Raw genomic sequence first — 24,328 nt, 5'->3', positions numbered from 1 at the left:
GAGCTCTCATGAAAGTTTCATTAAAAGACTGAGCCTGTCTGTACAAAATGTTTTTCATATACTATCTATTAAAGGTCTTACTTGATCCATTATGTACAATGTGCAACAAAGAGCTGGCCATCTAACTTCTATAATCCTATAATCACTGGACATCATGGTCATTTCAAAGATGTTGAGTGGTGTTTTGCGGAGAGACTAACATTAGACTATGAGTGAACTTTTTCAGTCTCATCATTGCGTGTATAGCATATCAGGCCAGTCCCATGAAATAGGCTTGCTGTGAAATTGCTTAAGCTTGGTTTGAAAGGACCTGTGCAAGTAATATATCACTCTCTCACAGCTCACCTTATCTTGACTGCTCTAATACTGCCACAAGAAGCCTTGCTCGCTCACATCAAAGAAATGTTTTGAAAGCCTCTTAAGCTCCCTTTAAAGGGGTTACACAGATCCCCTGAAAATAAAGAGCTGGGTTAGTGTGGGAAAAGCAGGCAGGGCTAATGATTTAGGAAGTCCATTTGAGATGATGATGTAAAAGTGATTAAGAATGTAAATTGTGAAGTGAAACATAAAACAGAACATTTTGAAAAGGTTTTAGAAAACTTAATGGAGTGTGGTGTGTTTTGCTTTTTTTCCTCTGCATGCAGCCTCTTAAATGAGACGGACAAATGTGTGATCTGCAAAACGCAAGAACAGACGACAGAGGTAAATGAACTTTATTTTAAAAAAGAACGGTTTATCACACAAGGCAAAAAAGAGAAGAAATACAAACTGCTATGAACAGACCACAGGACCCACTATCCCACTGCACCCCCTCCCCACCCCCACCCCCACTCCCCCACCCCCGCTGGCAGCAAAGGGGTTCTCGTTACAACCAAATCAAAGGAGCAAGACAACAAGACTCACATTGTTCTGACTGTGTTTACTTACACTAGAAACATTAAAACCGGACAATCTGAATGTACTGTATAAGACAGACAGTTTTGATTTTCACATGAATCCAAACACAGAACCTCATACTAGAATTTTTTTACATTTAGTCGACGGTACAAATGAAACAGGAAGGTTAACGGCTATGCAATACATTTGATTGATCACTTTAAGACGGACTATACATGTCGCAATGGGCACTTTAAGGGGAAAACAGGCTCGAAAAAAAAATGAAGAAGCAAGGTCCCCATCCAGGGTTTTTTATTGAAGTAACATCAAACCTGCATGTTGAGGTAAGCTTGCCACTAGGGAATACAAAGGAAGCGATTCCCTTAAAAAGGGACTCCCTTAACCATATCCCCACTCACTTTGTAATTCGCCTTGACAGTAAATCAATTCTCAAGCCTGGCCCCTTGGACTCGTCCAACCCTAGGTCCTCCTCTCTCAACATTCCTGCACACATGAATCACTCCAAGTCCTGGCTTCTAGAAGGCATTTCCTGCCCGGCCCTCTCTCTCTCTTTCTCTCTGTCTGACTCCTCTGCTGAAAGCTGGGCAGGAACCCGCCGAGCTTTGATTTGGACCCAGAGGGAGAGAGGGAGGAGAGCTCGACTTAACACAGGGCCCTGGCTCTGGAACTGCTACGAGAGAGAGACATGGAGACTCGGGGTGTGTTGGGAGATGCCTGCACACCCAAGCAGGGATTTAGTGCTTTATCCTTCAAATTGCAATATGAGCAGCGGACCATATTCCAATGGCAATATCACTCAGAGCGCAAAAGTCTGCCCTAAGGGAGAGTCCTGTGTTAGGATTTAAGCATACATTCTCTCTAAGACAGTTCATTATTATTTCAGTTCTGAGACCACTTAACATGGAACATCATCACAGATGTTTGAGAAGAACAGAGTTTGTAGTGTTTTAAATTCTTTAACACGCTGTAAGGGCTTTAGGTTAAGTCTCAACGTTAAAGTGGATCAAGAGCATTCAACTATTTTATGGCAAAAAATGTACACAGTGGGAACATAATTTGGCTCTTCAAAGCTGTACACCTGTTCAACCTCCCCTCTAGAAATCACCTTTGATGCTAGATCCACAGTATATGTACATACAACTTTTTGTCAGTTGAGCGAACTCGAGACAACCCGAGTCGAAAGCAGCTCTTAAAAAGAACGGTCTAAATTGTCTTCATATTATATACACAAAAGTGAAACATATTTTACAGAGATCACTACACAAAGATCACAAACAGAGAGTCTTAGAGTGTGGGACAAGCGAGGCTGCAGCTGAGTGTAAAGGGGTCGTATGTCGTGACAGGGAGAGCTGGCCTACTGTGCAATGGCTGCTGTGTGTTGTGTGTAAATGTGCGTGTATGTGTAAACTGCAGGGATGTAGATGTGCATGTTTGTAGAGGCTTGTTTATCTGCGAATGTTGCAAGTGTGTGATCTTATCCCTTTCAGATCATGGCTCTTATCACCAGTCTTCCTTTGACCTGGTGAAGATAGGTGCTCTGCTCTGCCTCTAAGCTCTGGTTGGTCAGGGCCTCATCCTCACTATCAAGCGGCTCCTCCTTGACCTTGATAACCCCGTAGTGAGCGTCTGGGAGCTCGCTGCTCGAGCCACTGCTGCTGCTACTGCTCAGTGTGTGCTTCCGGATGACTCCTCTAGGGGGCAGCCTGTCCTCCTGCATGCTTTCCGTCTGCTCTCTGCGCTGCTGCTCCTCCTGCTCCTCCTCTGATTCCTGCAGGTGTGCGCTGGGCTGACGTAACTGCTCAATGGACTTGGACAACAGCTGCAAAACACATTGGCGCCACATTAATGATCACAGCCTGCAGCCAATGATCTTTAACAAATAAACTTTTTATCAGAGCAAAAATCCATTTGAGGTTTCTTCCACATAACCAAAAGTGAGCATGCAAATACATCCAAAGATTAGCAGAAGGCTTTGTTTTAAGTTGACGAAACAAAAGGTACGGTCTTCATCTGTATATTCATAGTCATTTAATAATACATGCTATATTTAAACTATCTGGATGTCAAAAAACTTAAGCATATCTTCTTTTGTCAAATCTGTAGTCAAATCAGTCAAATCAAACTCTCTCTGTAACTATATGAATAACTCACAAATCTGTCATATCCACATTAACTTAACTATTCATTTTTTTTCCTTTTCAGCCACAAGTATTTTCATGTTGAAAAATCCAGTCTGACACTGTACTTTGCATAATAAAGTGTCTGATATTGGAAAAAAACACAAACATTCCAAGACTTGCTACATTTTATAGACAACTGCTAATATTAATAAAGCTACTGTAACTTTAATAATGTGACATGGCATATGCCAAAGTGATTTCGTTTCTGGGCAGTGGCTTTAGTAAACAGCATTTTTATGGAGGTTTAGCAGTGGAAGTAGATTAGCTTTTGTTTCTGCCATTGTACATGTGTTAATAACATTCAATAATGCCCCAGGTAAGTGGATTAGTGTCACTTGCTTATTTTTATAAAAATACAGGTGTATAAAGTTTTGCCTATGGTAAATCCCGTGTTGCCTCCTGTAAATTGTGGTTATTTAATGCAAACAGTGGCACTGAGGTACAATGTGTAGGGAGCATGTTATTGAATATGCTTGCTAAAGTGAATATCAAGAGAACACTGCTGGAAAATGTACACACAGAATTTTCACCAAATCTTTGTGTTTAATTTTCTTTTATCAAAAATCTTTCAATCAAACTGTACTCATCCTCAGAGACATAAAAATGTTTGCATTCATGGAAACAGGTTAAAAAACTGAAGAAAATTGTTAAATTGGTGGTAAAAGGTTGTTGTTAACTCCTTTCAGAAAGAGGTTTCAGTGGCTCGCAGCTGTGCTAAATCAGGGGCACTGTAATGGTGCCATGATTTTATAACTCTGCCACAAGAGGGCTCAAAGAGCAGGGCTGAGAAGCCCCTATTCCTGCTGGTAACCAACTGCATTACAGTCTACAAAATGAAGGCCTTGTATAAATATCTCTTCAGCTATAAGAATTAGCCTCCTTAGTTTGGCATTAGTAAAGACTGTTCATGCGTCTTCCTAAAATCCCTAAGCGCTTGTAAATTTCTATTAGCTCCCCCTACTGTTGCAGGCAATGAAGGACATTTAAAAAACAACCGTAGACAAGTCTCTTCTAGGAAACTAATTAGGGCAATGTTTCAGAGATCCCTCTCACTAAACACTCATCCCTGATTAATGGCCATTTATAACCTCCACTTAGGCTTTACTTGTGATCTCATTGGCCTGAGTGATCAAAGCAGGGCCTGTTGACATGTTTCTAGAGAAGATGTTGCAATTATTCCAAAGTTGAAAAAGAATCACAGCTGATGTTAAAATAGATTTTAGCTGCCTGGCAGTGACACATGTTGAACATATTTAGTGTTACAGAGGAATTTAACAGCTAAAGCTTTACATCCGTACTGTACAACTCAATCAGTGTTTGTGGGGCTTTGTGCTTTTTATCACTTCTAGGTAAGAGTTCCCATGACTCTTTCAGGGCCCAGCGTTGGGACACATCAGTGTGTGAGCTCACACAATGCTGCCTTTCACAGTGTCTGCCACCTCACACACGTCCCTCACGAGAATAATTACACTCTGTGTATAGGAAGGTCACCTCGGCCAGCTAACAGAAACACAAATATTGCCACAGAGGAACAAAATGTATTCTGGGCACTTTTTCCTTCATTTGAACTTAGCTGAATTGAATTTCACAGAGTTAGCATGTGAACAGTACTGATGCCTTAAGCTATGATAACAGAATTAGTGCAGGGGAAGCATTTCTTCCCCATTTGAAGTCAGGCAGAAGTTCTTTGCTTTGCAGAAATAACACCAGGATTCCCGGGAAGAACAGACAACAGCCCAGGTCTGCAAACCTGAGCTACCACAGATGCTTTTACAAAAGGCTAAAAATAGATCAGCATTTGATGACTTAAAATCATTAAATCAGACTCCCTGCAGTAAAATAAGACCTCACGAGACCTAAAAAGGAATAGAATAGAGAACACTGCGAAAAGCAAATCTTAAAGTCAAAATCCTCCCCTGTGATTTGAATATTGATTGATGTTGACAATACCTTGTTTATATGGACTTGCTGCTGGTACTGTTTCTGTTTCTCCAGGAAGTGCTGGTGTTGCTGCTGGATTACTAGTTGGGCCAGTGTGTTCTGAGGCAGTGGCGCAGACTGGGTCCTGTTCAAGGGCCTGTGTTTTGGTAGTTTAGGCCGACTACTGGAGGATCGATCCTTCATGGCCAGAGGGGACTGAGGGTGGCCTTGGCCTTGAGAAAAAAACATCATAACTAGTATTAGGTTTCTTTTAAAATCATATTGTAAATAACTTTAATTCAAACATAATGTAAGGCTTAACATCAAGTAACGCAGTCTTACCAGAGGAGAGCATCTTCTGCTGCCTCATCTGCTCCTTCTGGAGGAGGTGTTGGAGGAGGGCCTGATGACTAGGGCTCACTTTAGACTCAAGGCCTGTCTGAAGGGGCACAGGGCCCAGCAGGTGCCCAGGCAGCCCATGCTTGATTTCTGTCGACCTGTCCTTCAAACCCATGGCGGCCTGAGGGACAGAAAAAGATTTAAAAAAGTACTGGTTATTCTTTAAGTCACACTACACATGCTGTGCACTAGGATTGGTAGAAGTCACTGCAGCTGATCAACAGGCCTCTGTGGAATGTGCCAGAGAGCTAAAAGATGATATATCATGCACTGTGTAATCAGAAGGTGCACTTGAGTGGACTTGGCCTTTTAAAAGCTGTGATAAATGAGGTAATAGGCGAAGATAAGAGCATGCCTGACACAAGACACTGCAAAACAATATTTATCTAAGAACGATAAAATCATTTGGGGCCACAGGTCGGTGACCTGTGGTCGTACAGAGACCCCAGAAAGCCACTGATAGCAGGTTTTTCATCTCATATACTGAACAGAAAAAACTTGCCATCACTGAACCATTATACTGGTGTATTAAGCGAGATTTTATTTCATGTTATCTAAGAATATATGTGTATGTGTACTCACACTAATGGGTGAGGATGCAGTTGAAAGCCCGAAGGAAATGTTGGGTAAGGAGGGAGACGTGTATAAGCTCAGCATCGACACAGAGCCCTCAGGTCGGAATAATCTCGGCTGTGAAGGCCATCTCTACATCAAACACAGGACAGAGCAAAGACAGAGAGATTTTCTAACAGATTTAGAAATCCCACTATGGACAATTTCAAAAGGCAACATGAGCAGTGGCATAAACATTAATGCACTATGACAAATAAAAGCCCTCCATGCTGAAAGGTATGAGTTTTTTTATGATAGATGATATAAAGGAGTGTCACAGAATGGCACCACTGAGGATGATACGTTATTATAAAACACTGCAAACCTCTAAATCTACCGCTCCACCCTCAGTTGTTCAGTCCCCAATCAGCCTGCTCTCTGTTCTTACTCCCTGGTCCCCACCCTCAGGATGCTCTCTCAGAGAACATCAGCAGTGGGGCATACTTCCTGTACCCAGCAGAGCAGCGGACCAGCATGTGGTTTTGGAACAGCCATGTTTATCCTTCCAACCCCTACCAGTACTCAGTGACCTGTATGTGGATATCCGGCCCATATTTGACCCGAGGGACCTGTTCCCTCTGAAAAAGGATACCTAATGTAACGGTGCACAAACACGCCTTGCTTTTGCAACAGGCATGAGGTCTACAGGCAGCCCCAGAGTCCACAAATGACTTTCATGAGAGCCTCAGCTTGAGCTGATACAATAGCAATCTTGTGTGTTTATGTTGTTAGCAAGTGGATGTCTTTGGCTACCAGTGCCTGGGATATCAATTAAACTCCACAGTTTGTCTGTCTCCCTAAGCCCCAACCTTCAGACCGCTGTCAGGGCGTCTCTCCCTTCTCTGTGTCGCTGGAGGTCCCAGGGAGAGTAAACAGCGACGGTTAAGGAAAACACAGCTGTTCTGTTAAGATTGTTCAGAGATGTGTCATATCTGCCACCCTCTATAATAGTCTGCTTTGTGAGCTCGGTCCAAGGGGAGCTCTGGTCAGTAACTCTATTGGGAAATGCCTTAGAACAACCCAGAACAGGCATACAGCCAGCCCAGTGACAGAAATACAGTGACAAGCCAACAGTAACCTTATAGCCAAACTAAAGATGTTTTTTTGTGTAAAACATAAAACTGATTGTACAGGACATCTGGAAGAAAAGTGCTGGATATAAAAATGTGCAGCTTTTTCATTTTCTACTTTTACTACATTTGTACTTGTTTCTGTAATGTTTGTATTCAGAATTTGAACACTGGTTGGGTCCATTTACTTTCTTGCATATTGTGACATCTTTACGCAAGAAAACTTGGGGTAACCGACACGTGGGTCAAGCTGTGCCTCTTTAATGTCAGTGTGGGGAGCCATTTACACTTGAGTGTAACAGAAAGAGGACAACTGGCCTTTTTATTTAGCTGTGAGCAGAAGGGCAGACAGGCATCTAGTGCCTAGACATAAAATTATAGTTTTTATATTCAAATGATTTGCATGCAGAATAACAACAGCAGTAAGATGTCTGCTTATCATTTTTGGCAAATCAATAGCAGTGCTGATGATTTATAAACACACCTCAGTTTTTGTGGTAGTAGGCAGAGATGAGGGTCCATTTTCAGCCCCCAAGGCACTGGAGGCCCCTATGGGAGAGCTGGGGCCGGATCCAGGGGCACTGTTAGTGGGCGTAGAGTCTACGAAACATCAAGGAGTTAGACACAGTATGCATGCTGACACTCTGCACACAACACACATACACATACGCTTGGCAAAACAGCTGCAGCCTCACAACAGTTTAATGTCTATGGTCATGGCTGCGGTCTTTCTTACATGAAAGTGCAATGACCATAATATATTACTGCATTGCAAAACGGCCAATTATTATGTAGCTCTGTAATAATAACACAGAGATATCGGCTTGTATTAATAAGATGTAGACAATTTCCACAGATGTTGTAACAGGAGAAAAGACAACCTTACATATGGCCAGCAAGTTAGCATACCCATTAGCTCCAGAGCCCTTTTCTTGTAAGGAGTCATGATGTTTCCATCTCTTCTCTTGAGCATCGGGCTGCTCCTCCTCTCTGCTACCTTCTGCTTCAGTCTGGATCGTACCTTCAGGTTGGGCTCAGAGGCTAAAAAATACAGATATTTATATTTCTCTAAGTCTCAATTCACACTGTTTGGACAATCAATATGCCCCATCACATGGAGATGAATTACACAATCATGTGAGTGTGCTGTGTATTTTTATACAGTCAAACAGTATGCTTTTATACAGCCTAAGTGGACTGAACTTTAGTAGCATCATAACATAAGAGGAAACTAAAAGAGAAATAAAGAGACTATAAATCAGTTAAAAAATAAGCAATGTTGTCACGCTTGGACATGTAACGATTTCAGTTTCAGTGAAATTCAGAGCAGGTTTCAGATAAATTAAATGAGTCAGGATTGGGCCCACTTCCACCTCATCTGGACTAAATTAGGTTGAGCAACACACAGGCTCTAAGTGAAATAGTCCGCTACCTGCCGCCCTGGTGACCACAGTCCGATACAGTAGCAACAGTTAAACTAACACAAAAACATGGCAGATGTTTCAGGCCCTCCCCACACCCCCTCCTCCTAATGCAAAACAGAGATACCCAAATAGACACACTCCAAAGTCACACATGCTCACTCCCAGTTTGGCCTGAACTGATCCAGACTTCTTACAAATCCAGTCCATCAGTGTTGATAGAAATGCTGACGTAATATTCTTCAACAGACATAATGCTTTCAAAATTTTCAGCTGGTATTAAGGATAGATTTACGGACATTTCTCAAAAATTGGCATTTAGTTTCACTATAGATTATTTAGTCATTTTAATACCTTTATTTTACCAGGGTAAATTTACTGAGCATAGATGCTCTTTTCCAGGAACGCCCTGCTCCACCGTATTAGTGTTACACACAAATGATGATTGCCATCTCTGAAGCACCAAAACAAAGCCAAATTTGATGACATTGAATTAAAAGGTTGAACAAAGCGGGGAATACAGTCATTGCACAACTGCTTATTTGACCCAAGTTTATTTGCCTATGTCATTGTTTCTAAAGGGCCAACACAAAAGTGTAACTGCTAAACCGTGGACTTGACATGTAACACAGAGATAAATATGTTCTGTTTTTCCCCTTTAATTTGGTGATACAATTTGATAACTGAGAATGTATTTCAGAGTGTGAATCTTGTACAATGACCTAATCTATAGGCTTGAAAATATTATTACAGACCAATGACCTTTCTAAATGAATAGTCACTTTTGAATGAAGGACGAGACCGCTGAGTCCTTCATGGTATTTACATGTTCAGCCCTGCCAACTGGCACTAATTAGTAAACTAGTCTGAAAAATGAGTGTGGCACAGATGTGACTATGGAAAGATTATGTAATGAAAAATAAATAAACAAAGGGAAATAAGGTGGAGGTTCAAACCAGGCAAGGAAATCATTTTGAATAATGTAAGAATCAGTTATGTGAATGCAAGCAAATGTTTTTGTGTCTGACTGTTGAGTCGTGCCCCTGTCTTGTCACAGTGACAGTGACACACTTGGTCAACATGTCTCATGTGGACTTCCCATCAACCCTTTGGACATGAAATCCCACAGCTAGCCTTACACACTCAAACAAACAAGCAGAATAGGTAAACTGGTCTTTTGACTGAAAGCCAGAGCACAAAGCTGCATTTATGTTACGTAAAGATTCTGTTACACAATAGCCAGCCTGTTTCAATTATTTAATTCAGATCAATAATTAAATAGTTCTTTTGCGATGTGTACAACATACAGCTATACATATTGAAGTGGGGCTATGACGTGGGAGCACTGCAGGGAGGAGGAGAGGGAGCGGTGATGGGGGCACAGCTAGGAGAGTGGGCCAGATGCTGCTATTTCTGGTTTTGTCAAAAGCAGCAAAACCCTCTTCCCTAATACGTGGAACAGACCTCTAATCCTGTGGGTGTGAGGTAGAATGAAAGAGAGCGAGGGAGGAAGAAAGGAGGCAGGAGAGATAAATGGAGAGAAAACGCTGGTGGGAGTCGTATGAATCTGCTTCACGCCCTGCTGCCTTGATTGCTTTCTATTTTTACACACTGCTGCCACCAAGCTACGCATCCCAATTGGTCGCCACGGGAACGCCAGACAGCAGCAGCTCGGGAACAAACACTTTCTCACTGGTCTCCATGGAAAAAATGCCCTGGTGCACAGAGCAACAGGAGGCAATGATGGCTGCAGCAACGCATATACACCGAAACACCTGGGTCACTTCTGCTCCGGCTTCTCACTTAATGAAAACATACAGTAATGGCTGCAATATACTAGAGTCATAAATCAATCACCTTATTACATTTGAAAGTGGTGCTGCAGGGCTAGTGGCTTTGCAAGCAAATGTGTTATGCTATCTCCACTTAATCAGAATTTTAACTCTAATGTCACTACGAGTGCCTGCGTCCATCAGTCTGGACCTGGACAGATGGCTGTGTGGAAAGCTGAGGTGTGTGTTCTGTAGGTAAGGACATTCTGGTTTAAACGCATACTGAAATGGATGAGTGCTCACTGGTTGCTGTTCCTTTCAGTACATAAACTTTTAAATAAAATTTTAGTTACATTCCCTCAGAGTTTAGATATTCCGTGTTATAAGATCAGTATCTTTCATTAATGTTTCTGATATACAACATAAAATAATAGTCTTAACAGATGGAGTTTCCACACAAACTTTACTTGCTTGGGCTTTACAGTTTTCCCTTTGTAGAATTATTTTTGAAAATCCTTCCTGCACCTGCTGAATGCACACATTTGGTAACTGGGTCAAGACCAGACAGGGTGTTGCACTTCTTACTGCTAAGCTGCAACTATTCTTGCCACAGACTATTGCATGCCCTCGGTCCAGCCTATTCTAGTCCTGGGAAGTGTAACAAAGAGGATATTATACCAAGTAAACAAGTTATCACGTGAAATTCTTTTGAAAACTATTGAAGTAAAATAAAGCCAAGGGCAACACAGCTATTCTGTTTTTTTTAAGGATAATATAACTATTAATAGGACACCTAACGGTAGAAATAAAAGCACATATTGTTTCTTTTGTGAGATATTTACAGGACTTTCTCTTTTTGAACACTGTGTGGTGCCACTATAATGTCTATATCTGTGCATACTATAGTTTATATCCAATTTTGTGGCAGAGGTGTTCTGAAACACATGATGAGGAGTGAACTTTGAGTGTATACTGGTTGGTTCTTGTGTTTTGGGGGAAAAATTATAAATGCATAAAGCTTACTTGAAAAGTTGTAAAACTTACTGGCCACCAAGCTGTGTTAAAGTGTTACACAGTATATATTGCATGCACACCATGAACCTCATTGTCAACTTAAACCTCAGCCAGAAAAAAACTGCTCAGCCCTCTGGCCAAATGAAGCAGCGGGGAGCGTAGCGTGGAGCATTCGAGTCATCTCCACTTTGTTTTGAGAGAGCTATCTTTGCTTAAACAAACAGTCCTGTCGAGGTTCCTCCAGCCTGTGCCCGTCTTAACTCTGCAACACCTGCCAATCAGCTATCAGTGACAGCCAGTAGCTCAGGGAACAACACTACCTTTGTGTGTCCCCCTCGGGTGCCAAGCTCTCAGAGGACTTTAATGAAGACAGACAGGAAGTGGGGGAGGAAGGTCGGAGCAGGAAATGACCACATATAGATTCAGGAATCCAAAGAGCAAGAAATAGTTTCATCAGCGCAAGAGAGTTGGGCACAGAGATGGGGATATGATTTAACCATGAATTAAAGGATGAAAATGTCATGATTGAGTAGCAGAAATTGAAACTGTATCTGTCCAGTTATTTGTTTAAACCTGCCTTTTTGTATTCACAGTAAAAAGCAAACAATGCTACGATAAACAGTCTCTCTTTTATTTGAGAAAACTGTCTTCAACTGGTGATTACACTGCAAGTCATCCAAGTCTTTATCTTATGGGTCTACGGGCATGCCCAGGAAATGTAAATATATATACAAGACGTATTTCTCTGTTTTGAAGATGGCATGATTCAAAGAGATTACAATAAATAAAAGCTCTCAAAGCTTCCATTTACCTTTCTAATATTTATTCTTGCCATGCAGTGACTTTATTTACCAGATATATTCCTTTGCCTGATCTCTAAATTGTGTATACACACAACATGACAGGCCTGTAGTTAAATAACTCACCAAGTATAATTGTTTTCCAATGTAATTAAGAGAGACACAGAGGGGAAAAGAACATAATGTAATTTGGTGACCTCATTGCCAAATTATGAAGTTTTTAGCTTGGCAAGCTCTTGTGCTCGTGCAAACCAAGGGGTAGGAATTATTCTTATTTACACAGCCTTCCCCAAAGGGTTCCTCAAACTTTAAACAAACAAACCTGAGCTGCTTTTTGGTGGGAACCTGTCTCCTTTCAAAATACTTTTTAAAGCCCATAAGAAATTAATCCGCTTTAAATCTCCCATTTACCACTAAACAGTTGAAAGAAGCCTCAAAACTTGGTTTGTTATTGCAACATAGGGACAAATGTGGTTCCTTTTAAATAACAGCAAGGTAATTTAAATAAAATTAACAGTAATTAAAACTGTGAAGTGAAAACTTTTTTAACTTTTTTTTTTTTTATTAAATTGTGTTGTTGCCTGTGTTCAGCTGTTGTGTTTTAGTATAATCCAAATAGGAAGTTACTTTTCTGCCTTGCGTCACCTCTTACAAAAGTTTTGTGTTTAGGCCTCGAGGGATGGGGAGGAGGGGGCGGGGTCATAATGAGCCTAACTGATGTTATTAGCAGGTCATCAGCAAGCCAAGAAATACTCAATAGGTATAATGACCTCCTGATTGACAAGGGTCAAAAAGACACTCACTGTATTAATAACCCAAAGTAGGAAAATGAGTAATACAACGCAGCTTTTTAATCTTAAATCTTTTTAACTAGTTGTGCGTCTGTGCATATATAATACTGTATGTCTATTTGCATTTTAATGTATGTGCTGTGTGTGTGTGCAAATGAACAAACCTGTCTTCCTCAAGGGGAAGTCATCCTTGCTCTCTATGGGTGACGGCAGAGTGTAATGGCAGGTGGGGGATGTGCCGCCTAGAGGTGGAGAGCTTTGGTCCAGTGATGTGTGGTGAGAAGACCTGATCACACAAAAATACATCAAATTTAAGAGAGGCCAATACAATGATGTCGATTATGTTTTTATGTGATTTAAAATGAGTATGTATTAGTGTGCATTTGTGTCACACTCTCAGGCCAAAACAACAGAAAATACTTACGTGTACCAGAGTTTTGGGTGGTGGATGAAAGAATGATTGACTCCATTGCTGGCAGGGTCCTTTGCTGATTTGCTCAACAGAAACTCTTGGAGTTTCTGCTTAACCTCGGTACTGGCCACTGCACCTGTGAGACCAAAAGACGGAACCAAAGGGATTGGGGTCACCCTAGGGTTATGGCTCATGATATATCGCTGCGTAAATAATATTACAATTCAAACTTTAACCCTATTGTAAGTTTCAGGTTTCCTAACCTATTTTCCTACATCACATTTAGCTTACTGCTTAACTTCTAACTTATTTCTTCAGATTGAGTTCACTCTATCATCCAGAGCAGCCTCAACTTGTGTAGGAAGATCTCCCCCTAGTGGTCTACGAGCACAATATTTGTTTCAAGCTGCTAAAGTGATACTGCAGAGAGATGTTCTTTCCCACTGGAGGGTTAGAGTTGCAGGGCACCGTTTCAAATTACCTGACTTGACAAAGTCATAAATCTAGTCTATTATTAGCTATAAGGTAAAAACAGAAATGCAATACTATATCCTAAGCTATTTTCATCATGCTATTGAAAGACATTTTCTCCTAAATTCTAAGCTTAAATAATCACTGGCCAACCTTATGCATGTACTTGTTAAGTACCATGTCGTCGTCATCATCATCATCATCATCATTGGATATTACTCTTTATCTGATGAAGTACATTTTTAACTTTGCAATTTGCTCCCAGGCATCCTCCAGGACAGTTACATCTGACATTAAGAAATTGTGTCTCCAATAGCCAGAGTCATGAAATCAGCTGCTTGTGAATAGTAATAACATTGTCACATGCATTGAGAATGATATTCTATGTGTGAATTTTTTAACCTTACTGCTACGCTGCCGAATATGATCAGACTCGGAGTGCCACTAGTTCTGGTAGGTAATAGAAGGTGGTCTTAAAGGGTTGCTTCACTGAACAAACAAAAACAAAGATCTGCTGGATCTATCTCAGACCCTTGGCAAATAAAATCCTGAGTGGACTAGGACTGATCCTTTAACACTTTATTTGTGCTGTTTTGATCTCACTGTAGTTAGTTTAGTCAAATATTATGGTGTGGGTGTTCAATGTTGTGTATACCACTTTCAATAAAGAACAGTAAATACAATCATGTAGAGCCCAGGATGAGTAGCTATTGGTGTTACAACAGTTAATGGAGATCCAAAAATGATATAAATATATAATTATAGTAATAATGATGATAATAGAACATTTACATTAACCAATGTGAATATATACATAAGTATTTTCTCAGTAAGTGTTCAGCTACAGTAAAGCTTTCCTATCCAGCTGTTAAATGCATATTCTGCTTAGGCCCCACTCTAATTTAATGCATTAAAAACTGATTGAATGGGAAAAGGGTTACAATTTGGGGCCTCATTCTTGTTTTGCCGGGGGCCCTCAAAATCAGTAATTCCACCCCTGATGGTAAGGAGATAGTGAGGATGGCGGTTTTGAGCTCTTACTCTCACGGGAGCGCTCCTTGCCCCTGAGGATCAGGCTGGAAACATGCTGCTCTCGCCGATGCCTCTCCTGCTCCTTCTCCTGCTGGTTCTGCTGCTGCTGTTGCTGCTGCTGTTGCTGCTCCAGACGACGCTCCTTTTCTGCAAGTTCCTGCTGCTGTTTCATGGCCTGGAGCTCCTGCTGGAGCTGAGAAACACACAGGTCTCAAGTCAGCATGTAGAGATCACACCGATAAATATATTTTAAAAACGACAGTGACTTTGGTGAACTTCTGCAGTTTTTATTTGGTTGTGATGGACTATTCTGTAGTTGTCTATAAAAAACAAAACTCACCCGACCTTGCTGTGCTGAGTTGTCTTTTCTTTTCTGCATTCTGTAATGTTGTCCTGAGCTATAATGTTTTTCTACTGATCTGCACTATGCCATACTGTGTTGTGCCATGCTGTTTTCTACACTGTGGTGCTGTGTTGTGCCACTGTGCGCACTGCTGTGCCGTCCTCCAACTGTTGTACAAGTGCAATGCTGACCTTGAGGTGCTCCTGGAGCTGAGCCTGGTGCTGACGGGTCAACTTCTCATGCTGCTTCTGGAACTCGCTGATTAGTAGCTGCTTCTGGATCTGCTGCTGCTTCTGAATGAGGAGTAACTCCTGCTGCAGCTGCCTCTCCCATAATCCTGGGTCCGAGCCTGGCCCTAACATCCTCAGATCAGTGCGCAGATCCAAAGGAGATAAGGGCTCCACAGCCAATGGCACGTCCGGCTTAATGTCCACTGTAGCCCACGGAGTGGGAATAAAAAGAGATTTGTCAGTCCGTTAATTGTACCTTTACCATTCAAATCAAGCGACCATAGGTAGCTGTGTATAGTACAGCTGTATATTACTGCAAAACAAAGCATGTTCTGAGTTAAGGAGGACAGGACAATTAGGATTCTAAAAATGACGCAGGCAGTTGAAAAAGAAATTAGGAGATTCTCAGAAACCTGCAATTATAATAGTGTCTATAAACAAACACAGGATCACATCCATCAGGAAAGAGTCTACTGGGAGCAGCTGTATACCACACTCAATGAACATTTGGCACAACATGTTGGAGTGGTCATTTAAAGTATTTACATGAATCCTATCTTCTTACTGTCTTATAAATAAATAAAGGGAGTCCTTCTCCCCGTCTCTACCAGAACATCAGATATCCCTTCTTAACATAAATGATTAAAGGCAAAGTAGTTTGTTGTGAGCCTGGAACCCCCATGTGTTTGTGAATTCATGTTTCCGGTGATCTTTCTCTCATCTCTGTTCTTGTGTGCAGACGCTGCAATGCGTGCATCGGTAAGAACTGCCTTTGTCTTTGACAGCTACCTCCATTATAAATAATTGCCAGGTACAAACTGAGAGGGCATCCCTTTGGTCTCCAAGCTCTATATATAGGTTGTTCCACAGAGAAAATCGATTGCCTGTAAAGAACATAGGAGACAGGGCTACTTCATCTCTCTAGTCCATAGAGGATGATTAGTGACTGTACAATATTTTTCTATTCTTTTTACGCTTCTGTTTTCATCCACATTAATGTGAATCCCTGCTACGATAAGAATACTTTTATGTCCCAAAACCACATCTTTGAACCATTTTTAGCTATTAAAAAAAAGTATTCAGGCCTATAAAAATGTTAGTTATTCTGATCATGATGTGACACTCAAGGAAGGGTACGCATTGTCCAGACTGTATAATGTGTCTTCCATTTTGAGACCAGAGTAGTATTCAAACCTACTTAAAATTCCAGTGGCTGGAGGGAGATTTATTAAGTGCATTCATTGCCGTAATCTTCTCAAGGGTCACATTTGAGGGAACAAATACAAGCGATGTTACTACACCACCTGTTTGCTGGAAGCATGACAGAAAACTAACACATTACAATTTATATGTTCACAGAAATAATCTTGTGTTGATCAAGTTATGCATTCATCCTCATAAACTATAATAAAAATGCCAATAAAAAGGAGTTTGAACCTGCCAAAAGAAGCAGCGTCAGTCTACAGTAGCCATCAATTAAGAAGCAGTGCCCTCCTGTTCACTGACGCTGTGAAGCTCACTGGCGCCCATTTGTTTTTTCATGTAGCCTGTTTTTCATTGCCACCATTCCATGTGTATGCGGCGGTGATGATTATAAATAGAAACATAAAAGCAAGTGGCGCAATCCTGGTCTGTGACAATCCCCACACCCTAGTATCCACCACCCTAACTTGCCGCTGCCATGGCAACGCCGGCGACGTAATTATGTCTCCCCATCCTGCAGATATCGAGTCTCACTGCATGTCATCTCCTGCCTACGGTGGCAATGTGACATGTTGACTATTATATCAGCCTTTCAGCTCTTATATAAGAAAGGAGTCCCCAGCAGAGGGAGAGGGAGAGAGAGAGAGAGAGAGAGAAAGCATTACAAAACCCTCCAACACACACACACACACACACTGTAGAGATTCGGTGGCTAAGTGATAACTTGTCTTAAAACATGTTCAAAGAGTGAAGACAGCTAGAGGGGACTCCGGTGCTGTAATTTTTCTCTCTGTTCTAAAAACAGCTCCAATCAAATGACAGAGGAGGGCAACGGCTCAGCAGGCGCAGAGAACAGGCACCTGTAGAACAGACCCCTCTCTCCTGACAGGGAATATTAATCTTAGCTTGTAAGTACTTGACAAAGGATTCTTTTGTAGCGGGCGCTGTTCCAGGAGCAGCCGTGAACCTGTGAACCATTGAAGGGCTCAGACAGTCAGACAGCCTTAGTGCTACTTTTGCCTAATGGACCTAAATATAGCAACAAAAAAACACCTGCTGCCTGAGAGAATTCACCACTGAGATGTCTAATTAATCTCATATTTCATTTTGTACCCTCACTGTGACTGGCATTAAGGATCTCTACTTTGATCAGCACATCAAGCTGATCCTCCAACAGAAAATCTCAGACAGTGTTTCAACAGGATAGGAAGTGGGGAGGAGGCTGTATGAAATGGCCCTTGAGGTAACCACAACAGCCTCATGTGCCTGTTCTGCTCTAGTTCAATCTCTGTCCACTGTGAATGACAATGTTGAACATAATAAGGTCCTAAAGGTAGGTGGTAATTGTTTCAGTTCCACTGAAGCCTCCACCTAATTTCCACTCTGCAACTCACATTTCTCATGATCGGCATTATTCTCTCTGTGCTGATTGAAACAGAGAAAAGGTCAAAATATGCCTCTGTCAATGTACTTTACTTAGCCACAGAATACATTAGACCTACGTATCTACTGCCACAAATTTACAGTTCACCCTGAAACTACCCAAAACTGAAATCTGCTGTTTCTGTATTACAAAAATAATCCCTAAGCAGAGGAGAATACGGAACCACCAGTAACTAGGGCTAAATATAAATGCTTTTCTGAGCAGGGTCTTAATATAGACAATGTGCGAAAGACTGTCACAGTTGTGAGGCCGCCTGCTCAATTTAACATGGGCAAAAATAAAAGCGCAGTGTTGCATTTATGTAACTTTCGGGTCACTTTTGAAATGATCACTCACAAAGAAGAGGCTGAAACTGGTATTACAGTGCCATTGGCGAGCACGACCCTTGATATGAATACTTTTTTTCCGAGTGAAAGTGAGGTGCCTCCTGATTGGTGGAAAGTGCACAAAAGTGTCTCTAGGCACTGGTAAACAAGAGATTTATGAATGACAGGTCCAGAATTTGTTTTTAGCACAAGGGAGCGACAAGCACCCTGCCCCATGCCCAAATTCCTCCCTGTGGAGGGCCTGCCAAGGGGGGATAGGGTGACTCATGGCCTGTGACCACACTCCCACTGCAGCATCGCACTGCTAGTGTCCCCAAAGTGTTTATTTCTATAACCGATCTGCCTCTCATTAGCCTTGGTGGTGGTTAGAGTGACAATCACAGCCTTAATTTGAGATGTTGGATGGCTGTCTTTTTTTTTTGCCTCAGGCCACATTAGCAGACTTTCCGCCCTGGAGAGAGAATGGACAAACATCACGTGAGGTGTCTGAGATACATAGATACATATAGTAAAACATTAACAACATAAGTCATTATGCAAGCTCGTATTGGACACCATGGAGCACCATGACATTTCAATTAAATCTTTGTTTTTCTTAATCCCGCTAGCACATAAACTGACAACTAATGTGAGAAAGGAGTTATTGAAATTGTAAACATTACCTGCAGACTATAAAAGGTGCAGCTATTCTTACACGGTAACAAGTTAGTTTGCACCTAGAGGTAGTTTGGTGTCACTGGATAAGGCTAATCATATTCAGATTTTATCAACAACAACAAAAAAAACGAATGTTGTGTTTAGTGTTGAGATGTTGGAGTATTCTAGTACATTACATTCAGTTCTACTTACTAAAACAAATTGTGTGTATCCTTGAGATCTAACAAACATGTTGAGTGCATTTAAATATTTGTAAAGAGGATTTTTAAAGTATTTTAAGCCCTGCATTGTTTATATCCATGTTTACTAGCTAGCAATCTTTCCCTGTCTTTGCTGGCACATTGTGCTGCTGTGGTCAAACCTTCCACAGGGAACCTTTAACAATTATTAACATAGATGTTTATTCATGCATTTAGGCTTAGTAGAGTTGTTTTTCCAGTAATAACACCGCACACATTGAATATGCACTGGTAAAGCAATTTCTTTGCCGTTCATAGTATGTTGCTCTGAATTATTTTACTGATGCTAATATTGTTGTTACAGTTTTGCAATTGCTACATTTGCCAGAAGTTAAAAAACAACACAGATCATAAATGTTAAGAATCATATATATGATTTACCTTGCCATTAGCCTCAGTTTCAAATATTTAGTATATATAAATAAACAGTATAAAAATGCATGTAAATATTTTGTTACATATGGTTACAGGTTGTTACGGTTAGGTAACCAGCTTTTAAAAGTTTCCTCATAAATCCTCATTTTTTGGCTCAAACTAATTAAGACTAGTATAACCCCCAAAACATCCCCATAATTTTAAGTGTATTTCACTATTAGTACTAGGCTTGTTTTCCAGTGAAACATATTAGTGTCTAAAGGACAGGTGTTGACAGCATCTTAAACCAATGTCAAATTTACCATGGATCATCATCTTTATATAGTGTATATTTTATTAATGAAATATCAGTTTTGGTAATGTGCATATTGGCACACTTTGTGTTTACACTTCAAAATGGTTGCATGTTGTATGCATTTCGCGTGCACTAGAGAAGGGTGCTGATCTAAATTCCCTGTCTGACAGTATAAATAGAACCAGAGATACAGAAGATGTTTGAGGGCAAAAATAAGCTGATGCTTGGGACTGCAATGTGGTGCTGGATCTCTCATTAAGTGCCTTGTTATTTTGAGCAGCTGGCATGTCTAAAGCAAGAAACAGGTCTTTATTTTTAAGACTCAGGCTCGTCCTTGCAGCTGAGCCAGAGCTGCGGCTTTCAGGCTATCTGCTAACAAAGTGAGCTGAGCTGAACCACCACGGGCCTTTCACTGAGGGGAGCCAGGAGTCCAGTCGCTCCCGTCCTGCCATTAGACCAAACCATCTCACAAAACAACTACACACAAAATGACATATACTTAATCTCTATCCATGCAAAAAAACAGGGGGGGGACCCAGAAAACTGTAGGATAATTAGCCCTTCTGATAAGACTTTTTTAAATCATTGTCTTATCCTCTGTGGACAACATTGGCACCAGATCCTACAGTCAATAAAATTCCTAATAAATAAATCACAAAGAGTCAGTTGCCTTAATGCCATGAGCCACAGCGAACCTTCACCAAATACCAGTGGTTTAAAATAACTTTTAACTAACTAATTACTTCATTCTTATAATCAGAAACTGCAATACTGAAACAAAATCTCATATTCATTTGTATTATTTTGCATGGCCTCTTTAGCAGTGAGCACTTCCAGTACACGCAGTGAGGCAACCTGAATGGATACAGGATACAGAAAAAAGGACTTGAAAGGTGCAGCATTGTCATTGTCTGAAAGGTCCCTATTGAAGGGAGCTTGCATGATATTTTACATAATATTTTGCACTCGGGGGAACTAATTAGTTTTCCCTTGTTGGAGAGCCCAACTGAGGGCTGTTTTTGTCAGAACACTGATGATTGATGATGACACTAATCAAAATAAAAATGGGATTAAGCCCTTTATTTTCATGTTCCACTTGAAATGTAGCATCAGAGAAGTAGAATATCATATATGTCAAGAACTTTGCTTTTCACACAATTCATCAATACACTATTTAGCTGACACAAGGATCATTTCACCAACAATATTCGTGACAATGGATTAATATGCTAAAACATTAATGCACAGCACATAATAAACTGGCTCAACGGGAGTGCGTCTGCTCTACCAACACATGACATCCAGTAAACTCAAAGGCATCCTGGGGTAGCATTTTTAGACAGATAATGTTAGTCACTGTCAAGTGATTTACTATAAAGTGGAAAGAACAAATTAAACAGGCAAATGACAGAATTCTCTATAAATATCTGTTCCAAACCACTGTTATATCAGGAGCATGCCAAGATGGAATGATAACGCGCAGACGCCTAATCTTAGCAGGCTAATACCATAAGCCGAAAATAACTCACCTAAGAATAGCTGACCCACAGAATAAGCAAGGAGCCTGAATTCAGGCGCTCGGTATATCTGTTGTTTGGCTCACAGGCCGCTACGGCAGTTGAAGAAAGCCCTGCTCCTGTAGCCTGATAGTCACATAACTTGCTCTATTGAAAGAGATGGAATGTGTCATCTCCCTGTCATCCTCCTGTCTTATTTTTAAATCTCCTCACGCTTAGCCCACTGCCTCTGGATGTTTTCAGTCACCCGTTTTGCTTGCCTGAAGTCAGACTCAAGGGGGTGTTTTTTTGTCATTTTGATGTGAGTGTTTTTAACTTTAACACTAACAATACTGAGTTAACAATCGATGTAATCCACATCTAACAATTAGTTTAAATTTCACAACATAATGTTATCCCCTCTTGCTGTTGGCTAATTTTACATAATGTCTTGACAACTCAAAGGTCATAGTATATTTTTCAGTAAATGAAGCACTCACATGACAGTACTTTCTCATTACACATGCTTCTCAGCAACTCACATGACAAATGTTTTTCACAGAGCTTCCACAGAGCACAGTGCTTCAACTTTGAACTAAATTCTGGAGACAATTTTCACATTTTATCAATAGCCACATGCTGAAAAAATCCAATCCAAAAAATCCATGCAAATAAGGTGTGACTCATCTTGAGTCAATACAGTGAATAGACGTTAGTCATACTGATGTCAGCCATGTACACTTCAATTCAATTCTCAGGTCAAAAATAGAACAGTTAATGTCTGTGGTATCTCAGTTGTCCCCTCCGTATTTCAGTTTTTTCCTGTTCCCTGAAAAGTGCACATTGAAATGGAAGCTCACAAAACACAACATCTCTTTCATGTTCACAGTGACTCATTTCAGGAAACTAGAGCATGGGAATAGTGTTAACACCTTTCCTCATTTTAGTAGAAAAACAACATTACATGTTACATATATTAGGATAAACAGCACTTTTTAACTCATTACAAGGCATCCTTTCCAACACAGATTAAGGTAACAATCCCACTGAGAAAGACAAATCACAAAGCAGCGTTTACCATCACAAGAGCAAATACCTTGATTCAGGAAGAAGTGCCTGATCCTACCACACTGCTGTGCTGAGAAGCTTTGAGTTCTCTTTTCACAAAGAATGAGAGACCGGCTGAGCGCAAAGAGTTGAGAGTAAGCGAGAAGGGAGAGAGTGAACGTGTGCGAGAGAGGCACAGAAGATAGTGGAGAAGTAGGAAGAGATTCAGGGATAGAGGGGAGGACAGAGAGTGGAATGCAAAGAAGGGGGCGGAAAGAAGGATAAAAACTGAGCTTCCCCAAGAGGAGTAGAAACACCGGGCTGTGTGATCACCTGAGTTGTTCACGTTGTGCATCTTGCTCTGCTTGGGGAGCTGCTGGTGTCCAACGCGCCGTTCTGTTGTGGAGAAACTTGACTCGCCCTCGTAAATCGTCTGCAGCATACTCCACTCAGCGCTCAGGTCTCATTGCAAGCCTTGCGTTTCCTGTCACCAAGAGCCACCCCTCAGCCACTCAGGGGAGAGACCACGACAACAAGCAACTCTCTCCCTTCCTCTTCCTCCTCCTCTGATAAACCACTCGCACTGTAGAGCAATAACACAAACTGCTCACTGCAGGGTTGCCACTCTCACGGTGTCCTGCTTCAGTCTGGTCCAAATACTAACACAGTTTTAGGAGTCCAGCTTTTTTCCCCCCTCTCTTATCTGCTTCTCTCCCTATTTCTCTCCAGTCTGTGGATTTTTCTCTCCTCAGCAAAGTGTCTGAGCAGAGAGTGAGAAAAAATGTAAAGCTGAGTTGCTAGGAAAGCCGTGTACTGTGCACTGAGCACTGAGCACCTCGCTGAGGCAGTAATGCAAGCCAGAGAGGGAGCAAGCTTCATTTGCATGTGAATCAACAACTGCGTGGCCCACAGGTGACAGAAATAGAACAATGGCCAGCCCTGGCTAAAAATAGGTCAGGCAAGGCGCGGGGATTGGAGCAGCATTGATGCGTTTAAAAATACCACACCAAACACAGCTGTCTTCTTCAGCTCCTGCCAGAAGGCATGTCTCCTGACTCCCTCTCTGCAGATGGAGGCTTGATCCCCCCCCCCCCCCCCCCTTTCTGATTTGTTGAACTAGTCTCTCGCACTCAATCTATTTATGTCTTCATTTTGTTCTCTCAGGTACATAGGTGGAATGAACCATTTCTGCCTTGATGTTCCGAAAACGAGGTACATTTTAAGTTACATACCTCTGTGCAGTTACTGTGAAAGGTTTTATAAAACGGCTGCTATGTGATTCACAAAACAAAAAAAAATTTGGGGGGGGCGAATAGTACAAAAAACATTATGATGATGTATTCAATCAAATACAAATGCAGTGTAATTTAGGGATAAATCTTCATTTGTGACAAAAATAAAAACCCCAATATGATGTGTTGCGAGCCACCAAACGAACCCTGTGTTCATTTAAGACTCAGAGTGTAACCTCACTGCATTAACTCAGTGTATGTGCGGGGTTTAGTGTGTATCCAGGGCAGTACTGCTACTCAGGAAGCATGCTTTCAGCTAGCCAAGGAAGCCAACTGTAAGATGCCATAACAGCATGATCGCAATTACATAAACCTTTCAAACTGTGTCAAGAACACCTCTTCAGGATTACACATCCCATTTCCTTGAAACACCCTTGATGCTGTATAATGGGGGATTTTCAAATTACAAACAAAGCCAACACATACACATCTCAAGAACTTAAATACAGAATTTTGAGCACCATGTTGCTATATAGTAGGTCTTTTTCTATCTTTAACCACTTGCTCTATCTTTATCTTTCCTATATTTCTCTGCCAACTGTGCTTATTGTTAAGCACCAAAACACCAAAGTAACTTCCTTGTATGTGTC

General features: G+C 41.2%; 1 protein-coding gene across 4 annotated transcripts in view; it reads right to left on the bottom strand.

Annotated features, from left to right (window-relative positions):
• Positions 1-836: 836 nt before the first annotated feature.
• The window catches only part of hdac9b (histone deacetylase 9b), a 42,408-nt gene continuing 18,916 nt past the window's right edge, over positions 837-24,328 (bottom strand). For 2 of the 4 annotated variants that reach the window (XM_038711681.1, XM_038711680.1), the window contains 10 exons: positions 15,326-15,567; positions 14,801-14,984; positions 13,301-13,433; positions 13,041-13,162; positions 7,988-8,119; positions 7,563-7,678; positions 5,979-6,101; positions 5,340-5,517; positions 5,028-5,230; positions 837-2,716 (listed from right to left, as the gene is read on the bottom strand). In XM_038711681.1, the coding sequence (XP_038567609.1) occupies positions 2,381-2,716; positions 5,028-5,230; positions 5,340-5,517; positions 5,979-6,101; positions 7,563-7,678; positions 7,988-8,119; positions 13,041-13,162; positions 13,301-13,433; positions 14,801-14,984; positions 15,326-15,496 (1,698 nt within the window). In that variant the 5' untranslated portion in view covers positions 15,497-15,567 and the 3' untranslated portion in view covers positions 837-2,380. Of the gene's footprint in view, positions 2,717-5,027; positions 5,231-5,339; positions 5,518-5,978; positions 6,102-7,562; positions 7,679-7,987; positions 8,120-13,040; positions 13,163-13,300; positions 13,434-14,800; positions 14,985-15,325; positions 15,568-22,779; positions 23,290-24,328 lie in introns of those variants that run through there. The other 2 variants (XM_038711679.1, XM_038711678.1) reach the window with 2 other exon arrangements.

The sequence above is a fragment of the Micropterus salmoides genome, unplaced genomic scaffold, assembly GCF_014851395.1.
Source record: "Micropterus salmoides isolate LMB-PRFRI ecotype aquatic unplaced genomic scaffold, ASM1485139v1 Ms_hic_scaffold_11, whole genome shotgun sequence".
NCBI classification, from domain to species: Eukaryota; Metazoa; Chordata; class Actinopteri; order Centrarchiformes; family Centrarchidae; genus Micropterus; species Micropterus salmoides.
This window is presented reverse-complemented; position numbering and strand designations above follow the sequence as displayed.